The sequence below is a fragment of the Malaclemys terrapin genome, chromosome 1 (assembly GCF_027887155.1).
Source record: "Malaclemys terrapin pileata isolate rMalTer1 chromosome 1, rMalTer1.hap1, whole genome shotgun sequence".
Lineage (NCBI taxonomy): Eukaryota > Metazoa > Chordata > Testudines > Emydidae > Malaclemys > Malaclemys terrapin.
Genome location: NC_071505.1, coordinates 301,176,170 through 301,199,454, shown reverse-complemented (window position 1 = coordinate 301,199,454; position 23,285 = coordinate 301,176,170). Strand labels below are relative to the sequence as shown.

At 48.5% G+C, this 23,285-nt stretch overlaps 1 protein-coding gene across 2 annotated transcripts in view; it reads right to left on the bottom strand.

The window, feature by feature from the left end:
• Window positions 1-23,285, bottom strand: part of SMAD9 (SMAD family member 9) — a 63,066-nt gene that overhangs the window by 17,735 nt on the left and 22,046 nt on the right. Inside the window, exons 2-4 of one of the 2 annotated variants that reach the window (XM_054015276.1) lie at window positions 21,305-21,934; window positions 14,676-14,933; window positions 4,754-4,861 (exon numbers count right to left, since the gene is read on the bottom strand). In XM_054015276.1, coding sequence (XP_053871251.1) covers window positions 4,754-4,861; window positions 14,676-14,933; window positions 21,305-21,716 — 778 coding nt within the window. In that variant the 5' untranslated portion in view covers window positions 21,717-21,934. The remainder of the gene's footprint in view (window positions 1-4,753; window positions 4,862-14,675; window positions 14,934-21,304; window positions 21,935-23,285) is intronic. The other variant, XM_054015278.1, reaches the window with a different exon arrangement.

Sequence of the window (23,285 nt, the reverse complement as noted above, 5' to 3'; positions counted from 1 at the left end):
CATCTGTTGTTAGAGTCAGCATTGGTGGTGGTTGCACAAATGGAACACCTGCTCGAAAGTTGGATGGGTCTTTCCACCTGTCCAGAGAATATTTTACTATGCAGGGCACTGATAGCAGTTTGGTTAGTCTGTCCCTGTTTGGAGAACTGACTGAACTGAGCCACATCTGAAGACACCTCATGAACATCTGGGTATTTAAAGTGACAAAGGTTCATGCTGCCCTATGACCAAGCAGCTGCAGAAAGCTCCTAGCTGATGTTTGGGGGCTGGACTGGACTGTCCCTATGAGACTCGTGAAGGTGAAGATCTGGAAGTCGGCATCTTGTAGGTCGAAGGCTTCAACCCAATCTCCTTACTCCAGAGCTGGAATAATGGCTGCTAGGGTGATCATCTGGAACTTCTGTGCCTTCACGTATTTGTTTAGTGCCCTTAGATCTAGAATGGGCCCCTACCCGCCCTTCACCTTGGGGAATCAAGAAATAATGAGTAGAACTCCTTGCCTCTGAGTTGCGTCATGATTGGTTCTATGGCCCCTAAGTGTAATACATCTATTTTCATGGTGAAGTAGGTTCTCGTGAAAAGGGTCCCTGAAGAGGGAAAGGGAATTAAATGGCATAACCCTTTGAAATAATCTCCAAGACCCATCTGTCGGAGGTGATATTGTCCCAACTGCTGTGAAAGAGGGCCAGGCGACTTCCAAAGGGACATGACAGGCAGAAGTCATCTGATGTTGCAAGAAATAGCTATTTGGACCCTCAACCAACCCGTTAAAAGTGTTCAGCAGAGGAGGGCAGAGAGGATGCGGATTGGGATGCTGACTGCTTCCAATTTTGTACTGCGGGCTTTTTGTGCTGCAGTTTGTAATTGTGCTGTGACGGTGGGTACTGAGGAGGTCATGACCTCTGCTGTGGTTGAGAGCTGTATCTTCTCTTTTGTCCTGCAGTGTAGATTCCCAGGGAGCGTAATGGGGCCCGGGAATCCTTCAGGGTGTAGAGAGAGGAGTATGTCTTATTCGCAAAGAGCTTGGGCCCTTCAAACACGAGATCTTCCACTATTGTCTGCAGTTGTTTGGGCAACCCTGGAAAGGTGTAACAAGGAAGCCGGCCTCATTACCACTGCCATGGAGACCGGGTGGACCGCTGTATTGGCTGCACCCAGTGCTGTCTGTAGCACAGTTCTAGCTATTAACTGGCCCTCTCTGACAATGGCCTGAAGCTGCTCCTTTTGTACCTCTGGAAGATGATCCACAAATACACTGAGTTTCACATAATTAATAAAATCTTATTTGGCCATGGAAGCTTGGTAGTTCGTGACTCTAAAAGTCTGCCTCTTTGGGAGGGATGTAGTACTTCCTGTCAAGCTTTCTCGCAGGTTGGTGCAATGGAGGCTGGTGTCTGCCAGATGATTTTGGCAGGATCTAGAATCATCTCGTTAATTGGGAGGGCAATTCTGGATGAAGAGGCAGCGTGCAGAATATTCACCAGTTTACAATGTGCCTGTTACCTCCTGCAGGCGAATTTACAGCTCATCTGCCACTCTCTTGGTCTTAAAATCACCAGCAAGTGATTGTGGGGGGAGGGAGGTAGTACAGCCTCGTCTGGTGAAGATAAGGAGAAGATTTCAGGAGGGGTAGCTTCTCCTTCAAGTCCTTTTTCCTGTTCTTCCAAAACTTCCTCCTCCACTGGCTCAGGGTCTCTGGACAGAGAGGCCAGAGGGGACCATTTGGTGGATTCTCTCTGAGAGACAATGGACACCCTTGACACGTGGGATGTGTATGTCGCCCAAGGATCCCAATACAGACATAGGCGAGGGAAAGGCATGGATGGCGGAGAAGCCCAAGGGGGGCCATAGCACAATCATGGGTTGGCTCAATGGAATTGAGGACCCTTGTATTGCGATGGCAGGCCACGGTGAGAAGCTAGGGAAATGACATCCTCCTGGTCACTGTCAGGCTCATCACTGGGTAAGGATGGCGTTGACCGAGATATTGGTGGCATAAGGCCTGGTGCTGAGGACGATTCCGGGCACTGGGATGTGCTTGGTACCGGGGCCCCGATACTGAGTAAGGGCGACTGTTTCTTCAACCAACCATCAGGTCGCTGGGGTACTGTAACTCTTGCAGTATCATCGGCTCACTCGGTACCACAGAGTGTGTCTGTGATACACTGCTGGTACCGATGGTTGCCAAGATGCAGAGCACTCCCTAGATGTGAGTTTTGACACATTTGGTAAAGGTTTACTCAGTGCCACTCCTTTAGAGGCAATACGGTATTTATCTTTCTCCTCGGGGGCAGAACCACTGCCTCAAAGCCTGAGCCCTGACTTCTCTAGGCGGTGCGGCTGAGCTCACAGCGGAGGCACCCTGATGCTTCTGGGTACCGCGCTTCGGAGCCGCCAGTACCGAGGTGGCCGATCGCACTGGGGAATTCCTCTGACAGGCCAACAGTGCTTGGAGCCCTTTTTCCTCAAGCCTTTATGGGGGGAATCTGCTGGTTTTTCTGCATCTCTACTCCCTTTGAAGTTGAAGGCTCTGGGGAGGATCCGGGGTCGGCACCGGAGTCCCCTGGCAGCTGAAGTGCCTTCTCCATAAGGAGGACTTTTAACCTGGGGGGAGGGATAGCTCAGTGGTTTGAGCATTGGCCTGCTAAACCCAGGGTTGTGAATTCAATCCTTGAGGGGACCACTTAGGGATCTGAACTCAATGACCTTTCAGGGTCCCTTCCAGTTCTAGGAGATAGGATATCTCCATATATTATTATTTATTTATTATTATTCAGCTCCCAGTTTTTGCGAGACCTCAGCTTTAGCTGGTGGCAGAGGGAGCACTTCTGAGTGATATGGGACTCTCCCAGGCACCGGACATCATGATAGTGTCTGTCCATTACAGAAATCTACTCCTTGCAGGAGAGGCACCTCTTGAAGCTGGGAGAGCCAGGGGAGGTGGAAGCTATCACCCTCTAGCAGAAAAAAGATGTTCTGTCCTCGTCTTCTCTCTCTTTTTTTTTTTTAAACCAAGAGAAGTTAGAATAACCTCTAAACACTCCGAGGGTGAGGGGAGGGACAAGGAGGATACTCCCAAAAGGGCAGGAAACGGAAACTAAAGTTCTTTTTCTTCTTTTAGCCCAGCGGGGGGGGTTGCCCACACAGCACTAGATAGCCTTGAGGCAGACCACATGCGCGGGCTGAACGGACACAGCTACCTAAAATCTCTGATTAGAGGCGCAGGGACGTAGATACACCTACAGTTGAGAACTCATAGGGACACTAGTCGAAGAAGAATAGTTGCAAAGTGGCTCTAAAGCTGTTCCATGCACTAGCCTTTAGCATGGGGATGGGGGCTTACAACCCTCCCAGCTTTCACTAGGTCTCCCACACAGAGCATGGGAAGGAAGATCTGACCTTCTGTAAAGCTCTTTCTGTGCACTAGTGACACTACTTATTATTCAGAAAATATAAGTATGTATTACAGCAATGTGACATTAAAAAAAAAAAAAGATAGAAATACTAAAGCCTCTAAACAGAGTGCTTTACGATGGATAAGTAACTCACCCCAAATTGAAGTCAATAAAGAAATCGGTCCTGATTTTGACTTAGCTCTTGCTGCGTTACACATTCCTCCCTCCCCTCATCCCTTATTTGATCTTCATCACTGCAATCTGGATAATGGTGTTTGTTTTCATTATTACTTCTAACTTTTGTGACCCCCACAGATGCAAATAAAATCAGAATCTTTTGTCCTGGTACCTAAGTCACTGAATTCTTAAATCCCTCTCTTGTTACTGAATGACAAGCCTGGGCTGCCTCCTTAACTTCAGATCTGGCAAAGCCCACTGTTACAGATGTGCCTTGTCCTCCGATCTGGGGGTCACCAGCAGAGCTGGTTCCGTAGGAAACTTTTCACCTCACCTGGACAGGCTCAGGGAGGAAGGGTGTTTCTTGTGGACAGTCCTCGGTGGGGATCTGTCCTTGTGCCCATGAGGAGTGCCCTCTACTCTCATGGGGAGCCCTACAAGAAGAGTCCTTGGGCTTATATGTCAAAGGCTCCACTCCAAAGCATGTGCTTGGAGGGGCACAGATGAGGGTCACCTAGACTTCTCCCTCAGGTGCTTTCATAGGCAAAGCTCACAGGCTTTTCGAGTTCTGGGTGGGAAGGAGCGACAGATCCTGCACTTTGCAGAGATATGTGCCTCACCCAGACAATACAGGCACCGCTGATGTTCAATCTGATGGAAAAGGAGCAAGGGCGGGAGATGCAATTCTTGAATCCTGGGAATCTGAGCATAGTCCCTGAGGTTGGAGGTTCCCCAACCTGGGAAAGGAAATACTCTGTGCTAACTACAAATTTAACTACTAATTACTAAGTTAAAATATATAACTATTTACAAATATTTTCTTTCTTTGCAAGTTATACAACTGAGCGACGGAGGACATGAGTCTGACTCAGACTATGTGGGAGTAAGAAGGAACTGGAGAGGTGTTGACCCTCACTGCCTCTTATACCCTAGGTCAAGAGCACAAGGAGATCTACTGTGCATGTGCGGGCCAACGGACACTGCTCTGAAAAATTTCCAGACTTGAGTGCACGGTGCAAATGCATACCCACATGTGGAATACACATAGGGACCAGCACTCGAAAAAGAACAATAGGCCTTCCTGCTCTGAAGAATATATAATAATTCTTTGGCTAAGAATTTTTCCCTGGGAAGCAGTACAAATACTTGTATATTTTCAGTTTCTCCAGCAGCAGATTTACCTCCATTGGGCAATGATAGCACTAACTGATTGTCAGCTGTTGCATCCACTGATCGTCCATTTTGGTTTCCTGGTGTTTCTCTTGCATTGTAAGGTGGGGGTGTTTCAACTAAAAAACAGAAAGACACTGAGATCAGCAAGTTGGTAAATTCTACCCAGATCTGCCTGGGAACTATTCAACTCTACTTCAGCATAGTTTTAACTAGAGAAGGGTCCAAAACAGAATCCGAGTCTGAACCTCTACCCTCCTCAAACTCCAGGTCAAGACTGTTTCAGATTCAAACCCCTGGAGATGAACCTGTCCCTACAGTTTAGCCTCTGTGTCAGGTCCAAAGGCAGAAAGATCCTAATTTCCAAATACAGATTGGATGTGGCCCAAGATGACAGAAATTTCAGCTTTGATTTTGGCACTGGTTAGTCTGCACCCAGTCCTAGTTTGGCCTCAAACCCAAACTCCATGGAAAGAGACTGGCATCCATCTTAAGGGTGGAGTTCCATAAGTGGGCTCCCTGAGCCCAGCCCGCTTCACATGGAATCCTGGTGAGGATGGAGAGCAAAGACACACTAGCTGACCTCAACTGCCTTGACGGGGGAGACAGAGCCGCACACAGGCCTAGACTAATATAATGTCAGCAAGACCTGGAAATGAATCAGATGGATTACAGGCAGAATGTGGAAACCAGGCATTGCTAAATGCATTGCCCTATGCCATGAAGCAAATGAGAGGCATTGCATTCTGTAGCCATCGTAGCCTCTGGATCAGATTCAAGCAAAGACCAATCAGGATTCAATTACAATAGTCTAGCCAGGAGGGGAGGAACGTGGGTATAGCTGTAGTGAGTTCTGCATTAGACAGAATTGGGCAATTTCCAAGTCTAGTGATAGCCACTGTGAAGTAGTGTTGTACTAGGAGCTTCCATTCTGGAAAGCAATGCAGAATGACCCCTATTTTCCTGACCTCCCTCGCAAGTGGTGGCCTTGCCCTGGGCATAACGGAGGTGCATAAAGCATCCACAATCGCTTCAAAACAGGAAGTGCCAGAAACATTACATAAGCTTTATCGGGATTGAGTTTCAGCCAACTGTCCCCCATCTAAACGAATCTGTCTGCAAGAAAACCAAGAGATAGTTAAAGCAGGACAACAGGAAAGGAGACACAGAAGTAAAGGTCACTAGTATCACCCGTATCCCAGTCTGTACCCCTATCTCCCATCAGGCTCATACACGTTCAACAAGATAAGGGACAGAACAGCAGGGAAACTGGACAATGATGAGCACCATTAGCTTTTGGGAATTCTCTTCTACAAGACAGCTCAGTCACAATAACCGCTCTCACAAATGGAGGAGCAGAGGCTGGCCAGTAATTTGCAGAATGAATACTTTAGAACAGAGGCGGCCGTTCCACACATGTATGCACAGAGGGAGCCTGGCCTCTCAAACGTTTGATCACTTTCACTAGTACCTTCCCTCTAGCCTTAACCAGCCAAGATAACCTATGGCACCGGCAGCTGAAAGAAGGCACAAGCTGACGACGCTCACGCGGGACAGAAGGGGTATTCATCCCTCACACTTTGGGGAGGGCCAACTCTCTTTTAATCTGACCAAACTTCTTGTCAAAGAAGCATACGCGCTAATGAAAAAATAAACAAATGAACTACAGAAACAGCCCTCCTAATTCCTGAATTGTTTCATTTATAGAACAGCAGCCTAGGAACAGGAAAACACATCCTCCATTCTAATATATGCCAAGAAGGAATAGAGCGCATTAGAAAGCTGAAATAAAGACCTTGTTTTCATGTTAGAAAACACAGATGTAGATCTCGATCCTGCAAACACTTAAGCATGGGAGTCAATTTACTCATGGGAGTAGTAACTTAATGGGATTACAGGTTGCACAGGTGTTTACATGTTTGCAGGACTAATAAAAGTATTTAGGTTGAAATTCACCCGTGCAGAGAGACAGCAAAAGACATCTGTGTCGACCTGGCTTGATGTTAGTAATTGGACATGAGTGAGAGTTGATTTATTTGGAGATAGGATTAGAGAGGTAAATGGATCAGCAGGCGAAAACAGCAAGTCTGCACTGGCTAAGATATGTGGGAAAAAACCCAGGGAACCATTTACAATGGACAAGTTAAGTCGGAAACATAAAGACGGGGTGAAGAATAAATTCTACATGGATAGAGAATGCTGTACAGGGATTGGTTCCTACAAAGTGACCAAGCCAATCCCAAAACATGTGATGCAATGTATAGTAAATGCAGTATAGTTTGTAAATGTGTATAAAGGAAAGTTGCAGTGTAACTTTGGATGTGTTGTATGCCCTATACCAGGGGTCGGCAGCCTTCGGCACACAGCCCATCAGAGTAATCCGCTGGCAGGCTGCGAGACATTTCGTTTACATTGACCATCCACAGGCACAGCGCCACCACAAATGTCGACGGTTTCTGATCCCTGCCCTATACCAACCCCCTACACTTGAATCTGATCAATTCAGCATAGCTTTGCTGTATGACCCCAAAAAAAGAACCTGAGTGACCAGACTGGAGTCCAACTGAGTTCTTGGGGAACTGCAACACTGTGCACCACTTAAACCCTATTTTGGGGGCTTAAGTGGGAATTAAGTGGTACATAGGCATTGGGTGGTCCTCCGCACAGGATGAATTCACGTATAGCGGATAAATACAGACTAACTTGTAAAGCGACCACGGAACTGGCAAAACAGCAAGAATTACAGTATCCAAATTGATGTCATTATTATGTATATTTCAGCAGTGCCAGGACCAGGGCTCCAATGTGCTAAGTCAGTGTTTCCCAAATGGTGGGCCCCAACTCACAGTGGGCCCCAGAAGGGTCCAGGTAGGTGGGTCGTGCATACCCCAGAACCGCTCCCCCCCCGCCCCACACACACTGACTTCCCCTGGGCAGCAGGCAATGGCGTGGGAAGTGGGATCCAGGCATCAGAGCGGAGGAAGCACCTCCGGGATGGGTACAGGCTACTGTTTGTCGGCTTGCTGGATCTGGTTGTTTCTGCTATGCTGTTGCTGCTGCCTGGATCCTGCTCCCATGTCTCTTGGGCAGCAGTGTGGAGAGAGGGATGTGGGCAGCAGCAGTGCTGAAGAAATGTCTGGAGCCAGCAAGTGGACAGTTAGCACACTGGTGGCAATCACGAACCACCTACAATGAAAGAGGGACTATCTGGGGCTGTAAGAGGGGAACAGGGGGAGCCAGGATAATGGTGGGTCCTGTGACAGGGTTGGGGGGAAACCATGTCCTGTGCGGGGTGAGTGTGCCCACCTCTCTTAGGGAATTAGGGGGAGGGGGACATATTTATCTTCTGCCTACGTCTCTCCCAGCCCGAGTCCATACGCTCGCTCTTGTCAGCAGGGCGGTGCGGCCTAGTGGCCAGAGTCCATAAATTTGCCCTGGTCAACCAGGCAGTAAGGCCTAGGGGCCAGTGTCAGTCAATCTGCCCCTTTACGCAGGGCAGTAAGGCCCAATGGCCACAGTCAGGAAATCTCCTCCTTTTCGCAGGGCGGTAAGGCCTAATGGCCCAAATCACTACATTCGCCCCTGTCCACAGGGCTGCAAGGCTTAGTGACCAGAGTCAATAAATTTGCCCTTGTCAGCAAGGCAGTAAGGCCTAGCGGCCACTGCCAGACACAGAGGGAGGGGTTGTACCCCCAGCAGGGGGGTCCAGGCCCTCCCGCTCCACCGGACCCCAGCCCAGGACCCTGGTAGTGGTTGTAGCACAGGCCACTGAATCAGCAGGGGAAAGCTCTGACCGAAACATGCTGACTCAAGGCTTCGGCTCAGTCACCGGTCCGCCGTCCGATTCCCCTGGGCTGCTTCCTGCCCTCGTCTCTGCTGCCATGGTCTGAGCGTCCCTGTTACCTCTAGGTTCTCCGGTCTGCCCTTTCTCCGGCACGTTCGAACCCTGTGAGGCCTCCGGGGTTGCCTTAGCGTCTGCCTGGGCTGTGGCATCCCCGGTGCCTAGGGTCTTGGGCTTCCACTGAGCCTTGGCTGGGACAGGTGGCATACGTCCTTCCTCCACGGCAGTCAGCCCCAACTGAGCTGAGCTGCTCCCTTTTATACCAGTGCACCTGAAGCATGCTCAGTAGAGTATAGTGGGCGTGGCTTCCTCAACCCACAATGTAGGGTTAATCCTTCCCCGTCCAGTGCAGGGTGAGTGAGCCAATACCTCTTGGTGAGATCCAGAGTCGACAGGAACTTAGCTCCCGCTAACCTCTCAAGGAGTTCATCGACTCGTGGCATTGGGTAGGCATTGAACCGAGATATATCATTCACTTTTCTAGAGTCAATACAAAACTAGATGGAGCCGTTCGGTTTCGGAACTAGGACTTCTGGGCTTGGCCACTCACAATGAGATTATTCTATAATGCCCATGTCTAACATGACCTCGACTTCCTTCCGAATGGCCGCCCACATCTTCCTGGGCAGGGGCCACTGGGGTTTGCGTACCTTCTGTCCCGGTACAGTTGCAATATGACGACTCATGATGGTCATCCATCCTGTCCAAGCCGACGAGACCTCTGGGTAAGACCGCAGGAGTCCTTGGAGTTGCTTTCTCTGTGTCAGGTGGAGTCCTGCTCCTATCGCTACAGGCCCATCCTCAAAAGGTTCATCCGCCAGGGGCCCTAATTCTGGTTCGGATGTGGGGGTAGGGAGTGATCAGTAACAGATCCCTGCTCCTCCAGGATTTTAGAAAATTGACATGATACCTGCATGTCTTGCGGCGCCGGCCTGGTAGCCGAATGTCATAATCGACCGGTCCGATCCGCCGCATGAGTTCAAAGGGGCCTTGCCACTTAGCCAATAGTTTGGATTTGGTTGAGGGGAGCAGGATTAGGACCCAATCTCCAGATTCAAAGCTCCGAAGGCCTGGCTCCTTTGTTATAGTGCGCCTACTCCAGATTCTCCCTAGCAAAGCCTCTGAAGCCTCTCCTGTAGCTGTAGCATGTGATGAACAAACCCCTTTGCCTGGGTCCCTTGCTCTTCCCAGCCCTCCTTCAGAAGATCAAGGATACCTTGGGTCTGTCTCCCATATAAGAGTTTGAAGGGGGAGAACCCCGTGGATGCTTGGGGTACCTTACGTATGGCAAACAACAAGGCTGGGAGTAGAGTATCCTACCGTCGTGGATCCTCTTCCACAAATTTGTGGAGCATGCTCTTCAAGGTCTTGTTAAAATGTTCCACCATCCCCAGATGGATGGATTGGTATAGGGATGTCCTGAGGGCTCATATACTTAAAAGATGGCAGAGGTCAGCCATCAATCGGGAAGTCACATTTGTCCCTGATCCGTTAAGCTTTCGCGGGGTATCCCCACCTGGGAAAAGACCTTAATGAGTTCAGTGGCTATCTTAGGGGCAGTGGCAGTCCATAACGGGACTGCTTCTGGGTACCGGTCACGTAATCCATAAATCACAAGGTGGCCAGATGCACTCTTTTCTAGTGGGCCCACCAAGTCAAGTCCTATTCACTCAAAGAGGATCCCGACCACTGGGAGGGGAACGAGGGACGCTTTCGGCACTCTTTTTGGGCCCGTGCATTGGCACTCTGGGCATGAGGCACAATAATTCTTTACCTCCTGGTGGATACCTGGCCAGAAGAACTGCCGCACTACCCGTTGGAGGGTCTTTTCTCTTCCCAGGTGTCCTGCCCACGGCACTGAATGGGTGAGGTGTAAAAGACCTTGGTGCAACCTCTGTGGGACCAGCAGTTGATGGAATACTTAGAGTCTGCGGCTCTTCCACCAGCCGATAGAGGTAGTCCTGCCATATTTCAAAGTGTGGGCCTTGGGGCTTTAGGGGAGAGCCCCCCACTTCTTGCTCTCTAGCGGTGGCCTGTTCCTAGGCACGCCTAAGTGTAGGGTCCTCTCGTTGTTCCTGAATAAAGTCACCATCACGTTCGAGCTCTGTCTGTGCATCATTAACAGAGGAATCCATTTGTGTAGATGGGGGTACCAGGATCTTGGCAGACCTGGAAGGTCCTTCCCCTGGGTCATCATCCTGATCCCTCCCGAGCAGCCTTCTTTTTACTCACTCCTCGCCTTCTCCTACCGGAGTGTCCTGGGTGGACTCTTGCAATAGTTCTAGGAACCACGGCCAGTCCTGCCTCAGAATCACCGGATAGGCCAGTCTGGCGGTCACGCCCACCAAGAGGTCCGCTCTTCGGTGGTATATCTCCAATGTCACTCAGGCAGTAGGATACAAATGTAGGTCTCCGTGGATGCACTGGACGTAGATGGGGATTCTGTGTGGCTCAAGATTGGGTACAAGATCACCCCGGATGAGAGTCTGACTATAGCCAGAGTCGATCAATGCCAATACCCAGAGTTTCCCTGGGCCCCTCTTTCGGGCCCAGGGGCTGGCTACCCAGACCTGCCAGTAATTGCATTCCATGTAGGAGCAATCCCAACAAAAATGTCCCTCTTGACCACATTCATAACAACAGTCTCTCACTCCTCTGGGCGGCGTATCTATTCAAGTTGGCCCAAACCCAACAAGTGGTGTCTCCTCCCGCTGTGTAAGACCTTGGGTGGCAGTCGGTTTTTCATCTGGGTCACAAGTCCTGACCGGGTCTCCTGACAGACACTATAGTCCTCCCAGGGGGCCAAGTGGGCTGGTTTCTCCCCCCAGGTTCCTCCGTCTTGCAGGGTCAGGGTTCCGTAGTCTCAGCTGCCAAGTAATCTTCCATCAGTCCAACCACTCCCATAAGCGTCGTGAGGCGGTGTCTATGCACCCACTCCTTCCCTCCGGCAGTGAGGATTTGGGTGAACTGTTCCAAAGTTACAGTTTCTGCCACCTGAGCACCGGAGCGCTGGTCGAGCCCTAGCCATCACCAAGCGTAATCCCGGAGACATTGAACCACTGCTCACGGTCTACCCCACGGAGGGTACCGTTCCTGACGAAAATACTGGAGGTAGGTCTCTGGGCTGATACCTGTCTGGTCTAATACAGCTGCCTTAACCTTTTCATAATCCAGGGTGTCCTGGGTGTCCAGGTTGCAGTAGGTCACCTGGGCTGGCCCCGTTAAGTAAGGGGCTAGAAGGGTGGCCCAGTGTCCTGCTGGGCATCGTGCAGCGGTGGCCACCCGTTCAAATGTCATGAGAAAGGCTTCAGGATCATCCCCAGGCCTCATCTTTGTGAGCCTTAGGGGGAGGCCAGATGATAGAGATCTCGGGTGAGGGTCCGCTAGAGGGTTGACTGACGGCCCACCTGGCCACAGTAATGCTGTCATTTGTTGGACAAGCCATTCCTGGTGGGCTTGCTGCTGGGCAGCCAACTCCCGCATCATCTCCTGTTGGTGGCTCGTCACCTGTTGCAACAGCTGAGTGTATTGCTGCTGTTGTTGTGCAGCTTGTTGCTGCTGGCTTTCTAGGAGCCATTTCAAAACCTTATCCAACTCCATGCTGGTGTCCAGTAATCTCGGGTCACTAGCAAGTCAGGGCAATCAAGGGGAGAATCTGTACTCCCCTCAGATCTACTGGTTTTAGACCTCTCCTCAGGCCTGGGTCGTTGCCCACATTCTCCACCACATGTGACAGGGTTGGGGGGAAACCCCGTCCTGTGCAGGGCAAGTGGGTCCGCCTCTCCTAGGGAATGTGTGTGTGGGGGAGGACACGTCCCTCCAGCCAGAGTCCATACGCTCGCTCTTATCAGCAGGGCGGTGCGGCCTACTGGCCAGAGTCCATAAATTTGCCCTTGTCAACCAGGCAGTAAGGCCTAGGGGCCAGTGTCAGTCAATCTGCCCCTTTATGCAGGGCAGTAAGGTCTAATGGCCAGAGTCGGGAAATCCACTCCTTTTCGCAGGGTGGTAAGGCCTAATGGCCCAAATCACTACATTCGCCCCTGTCCACAGGGCTGCAAGGCTTAGTGACCAGAGTCAATAAATTCGCCCTTGTCAGCAGGGCAGTAAGGCCTAGCGGCCACTGCCAGACACAGAGGGAGGGGTTGTACCCCCAGCAGGGGGGTCCAGGCCCTCCCGCTCCACCGGACCCCAGTCCAGGACCTTATTAGTGGTTGTAGCACAGACCACTGAATCAGAAGGGGAAAGCTCTGACCGAAACACGCTGACTCAAGGCTTCGGCTCACTCACCGGTCCACTGTCTGATTCCCCTGGGCTGCTTCCTGCCGTCGTCCCTGCTGCCATGGTCTGGGCGTCCCTGTTACCTCTAGGTTCTCCGGTCTGCCCTTTCTCCGGCACGTTCGAACCCTGTCAGGCCTCCGGGGTTGCCTTAGTGTCTGCCTGGGCTGCGGCATCCCCAGCGCCTAGGGTCCCGGGCTTCCACTGAGCCTTCGCTGGGGCAGGTGGCATACGTCCTTCCTCCACGGCAGTCAGCCCCAACTCAGCCGAGCTGCTCCCTTTTATACCAGTCCACTTGGAGCATGCCTAGTAGAGTACAGTGGGCATGGCTTCCTCAACCCACAATGTAGAGTTAACCCTTCCCCGTCCAGTGCAAGGTTCACAGTCCACAAAAGAGATGAACTGCAGTTGGTGGGTCGCCTTAATAAAAAGTTTGGGAACCACTGTGCTAAGCACTGTACAAACACATCAGTAAGCTAGCCCGTCTTGAGTAACTTACAATCTAATTTGTGAGAAGATTCAACAAGTGAGAGTGACAAAGAAAAGGAAGGAAGGGGGAAGGGAAGATGAAAGTTATGAAAAAAGGGTCATGCGGTTACCCAGATAGCTATTGCACATCTTGAAGGTTCCTGAAATTACCACAGCCTTTTACAAATTAAACTCAGCTGTCCCTGACTCAATCGCAATCAGATAATTTTGTCTCCAATTCAGAATCACGTATGCGCTGATATGCTAAAATGCAGATTAAGCCACTTACATTTTCAAGTGGTTTTACAAGCTTTCAGGATCAGCTGAATTGGCAGGACATCCACACTGTGTAATTTACGACAGGCCTTACCTACCAAGGACACCAGTATAAATCAGGAGCAGCTCCATTGAAGTCAACGGTTACCCAGGTGTAAAACCCCAGTGAGTGAGAAGAGAGGCCCTACATATACCCTGTCATTCTGGGGGAGTACATCAGTGAGGTTGTGGATTATGAGCTAAAATGATTAAAGATGCAAAAAAGAAATGATAGAAAAAATAGGAAAACAAAATCTTATGTCCATAGTGTCGGCTTATAAATAAAGGACAAATGAAAACATTAAGGACAGGAATTTAGATGCTCAAAAGTCAAGACATTCAAAAGTTAAGATGCAAGATTCAACTCTGAATTACATCCATGTAAACCCAAAGTTGAAATCAATGGATTTACACTGGTGTAACACGAGCAGAATGTGAGCCAAGATTTCTGTAGTAATGTTAATTTGGAGTTGTTTCACATGGCATATGTTGAACACCACAGTACTAGAAACTTTAAAAAGTAAGAGGTTCACAATATGTGCAACATGAATGAGTGAACTTTAGAAAGAAGGAAACCTTGGAGCTGACTCAGCATCCTCTGAAGTCAACGGGAGTCCCTCCATCATCTGCAGTGGGTGCTGGATCAGATCAGTTACCTTTTTAATTTCCTGAATTAAGTCTTTCTATTCATGAACTTCAAGTGACATCAACAAATGTCTTTATATTTTACTTTCCCTGTTTCCCCCGCCTCCTCTCCCCCCCAAGGAGAAGTACAAACCTATTGAACTTGGGGAGTTCACAAGTTCCACTGACTTTCCTGCTGGAGTTTCTAAGCTCCTTGAGAGCTATTGGGTTTGCCCAGAGCTCACAGCCTCTATTAAAGGAGAGCCTCATTCGATTTCTTTTAATCTATTCAGCCTCCTAACAGAACATGTCCATCTTTTGCTTCAGCCTCCAAACACCATGCAGGATCTCCTCCTGCATTCACATTCACTGGCACGGGTGGGCATCTGGAAACCACCATTACCTCTTACCTGTGAGTTGATATGGACTTCCTGGTCCAGAAGAACTTCCTGGAGAGTTAGGATAGCTGATGCTGCTGGGTGACTGAGAGAACATATTACTGGGTGATGATGGAAAAGGGGTGCAGGGAGTTTGCTGGAAAGAATCAGGATAGGTGGCATTATGTGGCATCAGAGGCTCACTGTGGAGGGAAGCACTCCGGAACTTGGCAAGGAGGCTGAGATGTGGGTTAAACTCACTGTGTCTTGGAACCAGTACTGGAGGCAACACTGAAAGTAAAAACAAGCGAGTACAAGTTTTAGTCAAACACCCACTCTAGCGTGCTGTATCTCTTTCTGCATCTGAGCGACACACCACACTATCAAAACGTCACTTCACATATACTATCCTCTGAATGCTGCTATAAATGTGTTACAAACATATTTTAAATACCTTTTACCAGAGTCCTCACAGTTTGTTGTTGTTACAACTCAGTTCATCCAGCACCCCTCACTGAAACTAGAGGATAATAAATCTGCAACTGAGCTTTCTTCTTTCTTCAGTGGCAACACTATCATTCCTTACACAATATGACTAAAGCTTTCAGATAGCAGGCCAGGTCTGCAGCTGCTACATGAACAAAACTCCAACTGTCTTCAACAAGGAGAGATAGTATGCACGCACACATACCGCCCGCCCCCCTAAAATAATGGAAGTGGCACATTTATACCCATTAAAATTACAGCTCTCACAATCTCTTTTCTGGGATGCTGAAGAAGTCAGAGATTTGCACAATACTCTTGATAAGCAGGATTTGTCAAACTCAGAGCCCACTTCAATAATAAATAATATCATCTGGCACTTTTCAGGGTTAGGGGTCAGTATAACTACCTGAATTTTACAGATGAGGAAACGGAGGCATGGAGAGGTTAGAGGCCAGTTTTTAAAAGGTATTTAGGTACCTGAAAATACAGACAGGTGTCGAGTAGGATCTGTCTATAGCATTCCTTTCAGAATATCAATTCATTTATTTGTTCTGGTATTTCAACCCAGGTCCAGAGAAACAGGGGAGTCATGGTGCTCATGGTGGAATCCATGTAAGAACAGCAGCAAGATAGACTTGGATAAATATGGTTGCTAACAGCATAGCAGAGTCAGTGAATGCACCTAAAATGCCTGGAATAACCTTTTGTGCACTCTAGTCCAAGGACTAGCCCTACTAGCAAGGGTGAAAATTATCTTGTACTGCTATGTTGCTCCCAAGGTCATGCCCCCAGCAATGGAAAGGGACAGAGCTGTATGCTGTATTTAATGATAGCGAATTGTCAATTATTTTTCCATTTAATAGATTTTTATGAATGTAACTTAAGATCACCTTTTTTGTTAGACATCCTTGTTTCACATCATTCTCTCTCTTTTCTGTGAAAAATGGGGGTGCAACTTTTCCTGTCTGTAGCATCTGTTGTTTTTAAAATTTCCTTCTCTCTCTCTTCATATTGTGTTCTTTTTCTTGCCCAACATTGAATCCACTAGATTCCCCCCCAGATATTCTGTTTCTCCTGTCTTCCCCATTTGCTACCCGCCAATCTCTTTCAATATCATATTGCTCTTTCATAACTTATCCCACCAACCTTTTCCTATCTCCTGCTTCTCCCAATACTCCCACCCACCCGCTGGCACATAACACCGAATAGCCTGAGGACTGAGTATTAAAGACCAGTACAAATGGTTGGAACGGAGTAGGGAAGGGATTCACTGTCCAGAGGCAATGCCCAAGAGAAAAGCCATCACCTCATTCCCATCACTACTGGGAAACAGGGAAGGCACGGGGATTCCTACCAGGGTGCTGTCCACGGGACCTACTCTAGGACTCCATCTGTCTAATCTGCCTCTTGCCTGAATGTGTCCAATAAACTGGAACCCTCCACCTGGCACGAACCCTTCTGGCTGCTGGAAAGAAGAAGGAATATTCTTTCCTGTTCCTCTCTCCTGGTTGCGGTGAGTTTGGGTTGGTGGTGCCCCCCCCCCCCCCCCGCCCCGCATTTCCATCTCCTTACTGTGGTGCGTCTCTGCTGCTCAACCTCTCCCTTAGCTGTTGTGGTTTAAAAGTCTTCTTTCTCCAATGAACAGCTCCAGTGCTTGACACTGCTGCTCTTCAGAATTTCCCCAAGCAGCAACATGAAACTGACCTGACTTTGTTTCCTGGCAGCCCACAGGGTTCACAGCAGCCAAAAAGGGGATGGCCGTGGTCAGTTTTCACTGTACTGTAGTTTGTGGAAGCTCTGAGCAGGAGCAGTCAAACTACAGTAGCCTGTCTATAGACTTAGGAAGCTAGCACTGGATCACCTGTGCTCTCTTTGTATTTGGAAGGTTTTCTTTGCCACCATGAGGACTAGAAACAATTCTTTGCCTAAATGACCTCTGAAAGTCTGCAGGTGCTGATGGCACTTGCCAGGGAAGGCTTCCTACTTGCCCAGGATAAGTGGGCAAGGGGAGTTTCCAAGCCTTGCAGCTCCATAAGCCTGATAAACTGTTATATCCAGCTCTGACTGGCACACCCACACTTCTCCAGTGCACTGCTTCTGTCACAGCACTCCATCTTTCTGCTGCCTATGCTATACTGTGCCTAAAGGGGTGAAGCTACTGGGGTAGCAAGGAGGGTGGAGGTTTTTTCCGTTTGTGGCTAGTGAATCTCCAGAGGTTCCTTATTCTCCCTGCTCCTTTGCCCGAAGACGCCGTTCTCTGAATCGTAAGAGATGGCCAGGTTGGAGACAGGGTAACCACAGGTCTGACACTGAAACCCTGTATGACCCTGTCACACCCAGTCTGTGCGAGTGATTTACCTAGATCATCTCTACTCACCGCTGTTCCTTTGCCCCACCTTTTGTCCAATATCTGTAGCTGGCCCTGTGGGGGTATATTATTCCTCCTGCTCATTACAGGAGTATGACAATGTGCCCCTAGCACATCTGGTGACTAATGGGCTGATCCCCTGAGTCCTGCCATTGCTGCTCCTGGACTAGATTCTTTATTGGTCATTGCCTTCCACCCTCATCTATTGCGGTAGGTCTTGCTGAAAACCTGGCCAGGCACCAGATGAAGACCGTGTTGCACTCTGAGCACTTACACATGCACCTGCCTGTTGTCCCTGTGGCTGCAGTTGCTAATGAGCACAACAAATTTTCCACACATTTCCCCCCCCCATATAATTGTTTAATGAAGGGTACAATCAGTGGCGGTTTAGCCAATGTGCCAACAGGGCCCATGCCCAGGGGCCCTGGCAAATTGGGGCGTCCATGCACACCCTGGCACTCCTGCCGGGGAGCGGGGGAAGCCCCTGCACCCAAACCGCACTCCCCAGCAGCTGTGCTGGACAGGCATGGTATGGCAAGGCAAGCCCCCGCACCCCTCCAGGAGCTCCAGGCGGGAGGGGGGAAGCCCCCACGCCCCAACCCCATTTCCCCGGCAGGAGTACCGGGAAGGGGGCAGAGGGACTGCAGGTGGAAGGGGTGGGGAGGGGCCCCCACTTGCTCTGGCCTAGGGCCCCACAAATCCCTAATCTGCTTCTGGGTACAATAGCACATCTTCAGGTTCTGACCCTTGTGCACGACTGCAGAGTTTTACACTCCTGAGAGTGCAGTCCTACATGAGATTCCCCCCTTCCCTGAACTTTCCCTGTGTCCTTGATCATGGGCAACCCTACAGTAACAACATGTAGCATGTGAAGGGAGAAAATGGTCAAGAGACACATTTCAGCTTGCATCTGATGAAGTGGGCATTCACCCACGAAAGCTTATGCTCCAATACGTCTGTTAGTCTTAAAGGTGCCACAGGAGCCTCTGTTGCTTTTTACGGATTCAGACTAACACGGCTACCCCTCTGATACTTGATTTCAGTTTTAAGCTTCACAAGGATTCAAATCGTTTCACAGGGTCCTTTCCACTCGTGGACCACAGCCACTTTTCCATGCTAACAACCATACAAATATTGTGGAGGAGATTTTTAGGCAGCGCACTGGCTGGCTGGGGAGTTGCCACCCTTTCTGGTCAATGAAACTCATTTATAGCAAGTCAAAAGTTCACCTTTGCTTCTGCTGTCTGCAGCAGCACTGCACATTAGAAGCTCTATTGTCTGTCACGCAGTACACAGAGTGATCTCATTTAAAAATAATAGAGCAGGCAGTTTTTACATTATTTTAAAATTGCAGTTTTGGTGGGCAGTAATCCATTTCTAACTCAGACTTCTGACCTGGAGAATAGGGAAATGACTCTAGCCACCCAATCCACCTCCTCTAAATTGGAAGGATTATTCTTAATCTCCAACTCTCAGTTCTGCGAATCAAGGGGACGTTTCAAAAATGGGGAAGTGACAGTGGTGCTTTCTAACAGCACCTACTGTGCACGGGGCCAAAGTCACTGCCTGGATTCCACCAGGAGTTGTGGGCTTGGGGAAGTTTCACTGGAGGGAGGCTGGCAGTGGCAGAAGCCACACGCAACCTATGTTCTGTCGTTCGGCATACGTCACAAAGCTGACAAGGTGGCCTGAGGGAAGAGAAAGAGGGGTCAGTGCATCTCGAGTTCCAGGCTGGGGCTTAAGAATTGGTCTCCCTGGGGGATATCTACTGCTCCTTCTTTCCCCTTCCCCCCCTCTGCCATGGTGAGTCCCGTCCGTCTTTGGGATGGGAGGAACTCACTGAATAAATCAAAACCACTGGTTTTGAATTTAACTTATGGATTGTTAAATTCATAACATTGGAGTATAGAATGAGTCACTCAGGAGAAGGGACAACAGAATGGGAACAATGGAATTTATGGGAAGAGTGAGTTGAAAAATAAAGGACATTTGTGGAGATCAATACAGCATAGCAGTTCTGTGACCATCACTGGGTTTATTATTGAACAATCCAAGATGCAGTTTCTTTAGCTCCAGAGGCTAAGATGCAAAGAAACTCACACAAGCCTACAGGAACCACAGTTAGATATGAAGAGTGTTGTATTTTTCTGTAGCTAACCAAAATTGTTATTTAAATGGATTGCCGCCTAGACAATTGGGAGCTGTCACATTTTGTTCAAAGGAGAGGAGTTCCCGACACCAGAACCAGATACTGACAGAGCCTGACCCGTAACCCTCTGGGCTTAAGGGCAAAGACAACAAACTTCAGAGCTCTTGCAGCAGTATCCAGAACTGTCACAGAATAACAGCTGTTAGCAGACATTGAATAGATCATAAGATCTGCACTGTTTGTGATTAATATACTGATTTAAATGAAATTACTCCTGATTTACACCAGTGTGAGAGGACAATAAAGCCAACAACCTTTCAAAGACAAAGATATCCAAAATTAGGGTGACCAAATAGCAAGTGTGAAAAATCGGGACAGGGGTGGGGGGTAATAGGCACCTATATAAGAAAAAGCCCCGAATATCGAGACTGTCCCTATAAAATCGGAACATCTGGTCACCTTACAGAAAATGGATATCATCTTAGTGTCTTTTTGAGATTATTTGAATAGCTTATTTTAGTAAATCATTAAATCAACCACTTCCCATGCAAATTAGACAACTATCAATTCACCTGTAAGATTTTAGACAAATCAATGTTTTTAGACGTTCAGATCCATTTCAGAGTGAGAGCTCAGTTTTAAAGTAAGGAACATCAGGAAGGGCAGCAGCCATTGTTGCATTAATGTTAATAAATCCCTTTCTCGCTCTTAAATTATCTGAAACAGCAATAAAAGAAAAATCCCATGGTTCATTTTATTTGATCTTAATGTCAATTCAAAGTTTATGACTGACCGAGGATCATCAATGGCGGTACCTGGTTTACAGTTACTAACTACAAACCCTATTCACTAGTAAATTGCCACAAGACAAGGATTGGGCTCAATAATTTTACAATCGTTGTTCAGCTGTTTCTTTGACCACACAAATCCAATGACTTGATCCCGTGATAAGGGCAGGGATTTACAATGCTGGTTGACGTCTACCCTGAAGAGGTTCCTCAGCAGAAAAATTTAAAGTTGCATGTGGACTTTGGGGTGGAGTGGGAGGGGAGGAGCTAGAAGTGTCCACCCAGCTATGAAAAACTCACAACGGCAGGACAGCAGGTATTTTAAGAGGCCTTGACTGATCTAAGGTCTAGGATCTTTGGTGCACTTTCATGACAATCCATCCCTGTGGATCCACTCTAATCTTTAAAAAGGCCATTTACTGTGGATTAGTAAATCAGTTTTTGTCCTTTTAGAGTTGGGCAAAGATCCAACCAGGATGAAGAGACTAGTTTGTGCCCAATTTCATGCTAATGGGCACAATAGTGCCAGCACATTAGCTAGTGAGGTTCTCAAGGAAGCTAGCACCCAATACATCAAAGGAAAAAAGCTTTCAGCACCCTGGACAAGTTCCTGATGTCCGATTCTCCTCTCACACTTCAATGGGATTTCCTTGTATCCTGCCAGAGGAGAGGAGAGCCCCTTGTAAAATCACAATTATGGGCAGAAGCTAGATCTGGGATCCCTTTCAGCAGAAAAGACAGCTGATCTTTCCAGCTGAACAGAGCCTTCTTTGTTATGATTTCACAATAGGATTAGTTATGATGCACCAAGTACAGACATTTCACCCAAAGAGCTGATATATACTTATATCATTTTCAGCTGATATATTACCTGGGGTCTCCACCCGCCGGTAATGGTAGGGGTTGATGCAAACTTCTTTCTGCTTCGAGCCAAATGGGAACTCGCAACATTCCAGTGGTTTCAATTCATGGTGAGACTGTAAATCGGGCCAACGCCACACTCGGCAATAGATGACATGGGGCAGCCCCTTGCGATGAGACACCTGCAGCCTCCCATCCAAGGAGCGTGGGATTGTGACACATTTACTGGGCTGGCCAGGACAGCTCAGAGCCCTCTCAAGTTCTTCCATAGCCCCTTTCTTCTTCTTCAGTTTCTTCACCAGGGAATCCACAGCCTTCTCTGCCCACTTCTCCTCTTCATCTCCTTGCTTCCAGCCCAGCAGTCTCTTCACTGCTGGGCTGGTGAAGGAGAACAATGAGCTAATAGGGGTGCTGGAGTGCATAAGAAGCAAAGATTGTGTGTAAGTGTAAACAGAAGCACAAATCTCTCTGGTGATTACAAAGCCTGGGTGAAGTCTTCACAATATTCAGATGGGTAGCCGCCTTCACAGAAAGTCTCTTCCCCACATAACAGTCTTCCTAATCTTAGACACAGTTTGAGAACATTCCAACTGGGTGGGACTCAGACCTCTCCACAATACCAAGAAAATGTTGATCAAGCCTGAAACAATAACACAATCCATAGTTAGGTTTAATACATTTCCTGACTTATGTTTTAATAAAATTAGATAAAAAGAGAAAGAAGTTCAAAAGTGTGTTTACTTTTCACTCTGTTTGCTATTTTGGGCCCAATGCTATCCCTGGAAGCTGGGCCCTTGGTTTTTACATTTCTCTCATGTTAGACTGAGCAAAGAGTCTAGTCACTTACAGTCAGCTTCTAGGGAATTCACTTCCTGTTCTCCTGTGGTCAGCTTCTTGAGGGCCCTCCTTAAAGCATGGGAGGTGGAGGACCTCAAGAAGCTGACCACCACAGTGACTGTGCCCAAGCGAGTCTGTACACCCTGCACCCCACAGGGCTCTGTACCTGAGAGCTTTCCTCTGTGGACAAGGAGGAAGGGACATTTGTCATGCAGCCCCAAATCACAGTGGTCTTTGTTGTTGCCCATATGACCCTACTTGCCCAGTGGATGTACATGACAAGCACTGGGAGAAAAGACTTATCATAAAAACATGAACGGCATGAGTGAATTGAAAACAGGGAGGAAGAAACACATTTATGTGTACAAAATACACATACGCTTATTTCAATGCCATAGTGCCAAGTCTCTGTGCTATGTTATAAATTAATTCAACAAGCCAGAATGATTTATCAAAAGAAAATAGAGTAGCTGATAAGGCAGTGAACTGTAATTGGTCTAGATCAGCAATTCCCATCCTTGTGTAATGACTGGATCAGTTTACCAAATAAATGGCCTGGTCCTTCCAGGAAGTGTTGAGTGCCCTCAACTCCAACTGACTGATGCTCTGCACCTCCTAGAAGCAGGCCCTAAGGCCTGTCTGGAATCAGCTAGGCAAGGCTGAGAGCTTCTTAATGAGACTTTGATCCTTGATCTGTTTAGGATCCATTAACCAGGGGACCGGGCTACTTAGGGAAAACAGGGGTTTAAAAAGCCAGTGCCTAAGCAACCAGAGGAGCAAGTGAACAGGAGCATAAATAGAGGAGTTCTGAGAGGGGGCCAGAGAGCCAGATCCACCGAACATTCTCGAAACTTAGGCCAATAAACCACTCCCCACCCAAACCACGACACCTCTCCTCCACCCTCCCCCCCACAAAAAACCAACAACCCCAAAAAAGCAGCAGGAGTAAAAACAATGCAGGCAGAAGTCCAGCAGCAGAGTGGGGGCTACCCAGTTTATTGCACGGAATGTAGCATGTATGATTACCTGCTTTGTGGGCAGGTACCATATGTGTGCATTCAGTGCAATGTGCTCATGGCCCTCAGAAACTGTGTATGGGCTCTTGAGGCCAGAGTGGTTGAACTAGAAGAGCTAAGGGAGACAGAGAGACACAC